The sequence below is a fragment of the Antrostomus carolinensis genome, unplaced genomic scaffold, assembly GCF_000700745.2.
Source record: "Antrostomus carolinensis isolate BGI_N321 unplaced genomic scaffold, ASM70074v2 scaffold39467, whole genome shotgun sequence".
Lineage (NCBI taxonomy): Eukaryota > Metazoa > Chordata > Aves > Caprimulgiformes > Caprimulgidae > Antrostomus > Antrostomus carolinensis.
Genome location: NW_010328733.1, coordinates 1 through 3,337, shown reverse-complemented (window position 1 = coordinate 3,337; position 3,337 = coordinate 1). Strand labels below are relative to the sequence as shown.

Below are 3,337 nucleotides of genomic sequence, written 5' to 3'. Positions count from 1 at the left end.
GCTAGTGCTCTGGTCAGGGCTGGGGGTCCCCAGGCTGTCACCGAGCAGGTGGAGGGGTGGTGGCACAGCTGGAGAGCAGCAGAGAGGGACTCGGAGGAAAGTCCCAGGTTGGAAGCAAGAGCTCGCTGGGTCCTCTGCCCTGAAGGGGTCTGTGATCCAGCAGCACCAGGGACCAGCTCCTACCTGGAGATGAACAGAGATGGAAAGTCCTCCTGGGACATCACGTCTTCCTGGGTGGCTCCAGCATCCACCTCTCCTGCAGCCCAACCCTCCAGCACAGCCCTGCTCAGCCTGGGGAGGGGTCATCCCCACACCCCCCTGGCTCAGGGGGAAGCCAGCACAGCCTGGCTGCCCCCAGGGAACCTCAGCAGCCCCAGGGTGGGCACAGCGAGCTGAGCAGCACAAACATCCCCACTCTACACACAACAGAACAGGAGCTCCAGCTCCCCAAGGCTGTGAGCAGGGTTGCTACTCCCCAAACCCTGATGCTCCAGAAAGGGAACAGCTTTTTCTTTGAGAGGAAGATGAAGGAGAATCCATGCCAGGCCCTGGAGCCACCCTTGCACACCTTTCAGCAAAGGCTGTGGTACAGGGGGTACCCTGCTCCCCTGTGCTTCATGCAGGCACCTGAGCTGCACTAGGAGCATGGGTACCTGTCCAGGACAGGTGGCCAACAGACCAAGGGAGGAACTTTCCCTGTGGACAGGAGCTGAGGGCAGCTCCACAGCCATGACCAAGCCTTGGGAGGAAGAGAGACTTACACCCACCCTTTCCCACCCTGCACTTTTGTCTTTTCTTCCACTTCTAACTTGGTCCAGGAGGGGTGACCCTGCCCTTGGAGCAAAGGAAGGGCCATCTCCTTCCTCCCCAGTCCTCACCCAAGTTCACACCCTGGGCAGGCAGCACAGCAACAACCCCAGCACTGCCCCTCCCTCATAATACACATTTTTTGTTTGTCTTACACCAAATTACCTCTTCCAAGACCTGGCCTCACACAAGGCCACACGCTCAGTGTACCCAGGAGTTACTGTAGAGCCACAGCAGCTGGAACCCCCTCCCCAGTGCTGGGTTGAGGCGGGGGGGCAGAGGCAGAAAGCACTGTCACAGAGATGCTAGAGGCAGAGTTTATTACACTACGCAGGCTAAGAACCCTGGGCAAGACCCCACACGGGTAAAGAATTGAACCAGCTCTTTATCAAAAAGTTAATACTATAGTCAACCCCATTCTCCTTTGGTCATTACAAAGCAAGAGAAATATTAAAAGAAAGATATTTATACACAGAGGGAAGCTGAAGAGATTCTGTCCAGCCCTTCCCTCCCACCCCACTCCCAGCACGTTCAGGTGCCCAGTCTTCTGGCTGTCAGGAGCAGCAGAGTATCAAATCTTCACAAGATGTCAGGTTGTTGGGGTTTTATTGTTATTGTTGTCAATAAAAGCAATAATTACTGAGAGCTGCCATTCCTGTTCCTCCCCAGAGAGGGCGGAGGGGCAACACCAGCTCCCCTCCCTCTCTGCCCTCCAAGTGTAGGGGATGGCTGTGTACATGGGTGTGTGAGGACGTGCACACACCTCCTCTCGCCAGTGCACACACACAGCACAGCTGGCACAGGCGATGTGGTCTCTGATCCCTTGGTTGTACGCAGTCTTTTAAAAAAAATATTGTATTATAATAATAATATGAATTTCTCTTTCCATTTTGTGTCTTCTGGAAAAGTGTCAATCGTCCGTGAGGTCCTGCACAAAGAGGACTTCCGTGTGGCTGAGTCCGGCCTCCTGCAGCGTGGGTGGGTTGGGCCACTCCTCTGTAGGGAGGCAGGGCAGGACACGGCGAGGGAAGTTGGCCTCGATCTGGAACTTTTCAGGGCTTTCTTTCAAGGAGAACAAGAAGTCGTGGATCACCTGGGAAAGAAGCACAGAAATAACTGCCAGCTGGAGGAGCAAAGACACTGCCAGATCACATCCACGGGGTCTCACAGGGGGGCAAAGGTGCCAAATTTGTACCATCACGGCATTGTAGACATGAGACAGCCATTTTCTGAGCATGCATGAAACGTGTCACAAAGTACCTGGGGAGTCCAGACACCTTCTGGCTCTTCCTACACCATTATTTAATGGGGAGCAAAAAGTCTCAGCTTTTCAGAAGGTGGGAAAAAATTTCTTCCATTTTTTTCTTCTAATATCTCTCTTCTAAGCTGGTAGGACAAGGCCCCAAGACACCGTCCTTATCCAAGAACAACTCTGCTGCTAAGGCTTTTGGCACAGGCTTTGGTGACATTTGGCAAAGTCCAATGGAACCAAAGCTTTGTTGAGCCACCTGGAGAATCCCTTGACCCTCCTTTACTCTGGCAAGCCCATCAGCTCTGCCCCCAGCTCACCGTCAATGACTGTGTGAAGTGGAATCGCCGCTCCACTCTGGAATCATTAGGCAGCTTGAAAATGATCTTAACGCTCTCTGGGTCATCGGGATGGGGCTCGGGAGGAAGGCATTCGGACTTCCGCTCCTTCTCCTCCTGCAGCGTCTGCAAAGCAAGGAGGGAGCAGGAGCAATGGGCAGGCACTGAACTGACCTTTATGCCTGTCCCTTGCAGCACATCTGCTCCAGGAAGCTCAGAGGACACTCAAGCCATGAGCATCCAACAGGGCTCAGCAGCCCCTCCAGCAGTCAGTCTGCTCTCACCTGTCTCCGTTTCTCCTCTGCCAGTTTTTGCTGCTGCACTTCCTCCTCCTTCTTCTTCTTCCTCTCCCGTTCCTCCTTCTTTTTGCGCTCCTTTTCCTGGTCCGCACGCAAGGATGCCAGATATGCCTCATCCTGCTGCTGCCTCAGAACTTGGGTTTGGTTCCTCTCTTCCCTGCAAACGTGAGCAAGGAGCGGTCAGCCCCAGCAGGCCCCGAAGTCAAGGCATGTCAGGCCGATGGCTGACCTGAGGGTGCAGGTACAGCCTCAAACTGGTGGGAGCACACACATCCAGTAACGCCTCGTTCAGAGCACCACGAGCTCCTAAAAAGGCAAGCTGGGTCTCCAGTCCCAAGCACACAAGCTGTTTCCCTGGGTTGAGGGGAAATGAACTCAACACAAGACTTCTCACTCACTACAGCCTGACAGGGTGGACAGACAGCACGTAAGCAGTGCCCAGGATTTCAGCCTTGTACTTGAGACTCTGTGGTTTTATCTCCTTCTGGTAATTCCTCACACATTTCAGAAACCAGAGGCATCAAAACATGTTACTGTGTTCCCCACAGACTGTGGGGCAGAGAGAAGACTATAGGGTGGCATCCTGCTTCAGACACAGCCTGCAAATCCCTACGGAGTTATCAGGGACTGGAGCTCGTGCCCAC

General features: G+C 54.0%; 1 protein-coding gene across 1 annotated transcript; it reads right to left on the bottom strand.

Moving 5' to 3' along the window:
• Nucleotides 1–1,110: 1,110 nt before the first annotated feature.
• LOC104528356 (FAS-associated factor 2) lies at nucleotides 1,111–2,850 on the bottom strand (the record flags this gene model as incomplete). Its single annotated transcript, XM_010172335.1, has 3 exons — nucleotides 1,111–1,900; nucleotides 2,377–2,520; nucleotides 2,679–2,850. Coding segments are annotated over 3 exons (499 nt in total), but the record flags the coding sequence as incomplete, so codon positions are not given.
• Nucleotides 2,851–3,337: the final 487 nt, after the last annotated feature.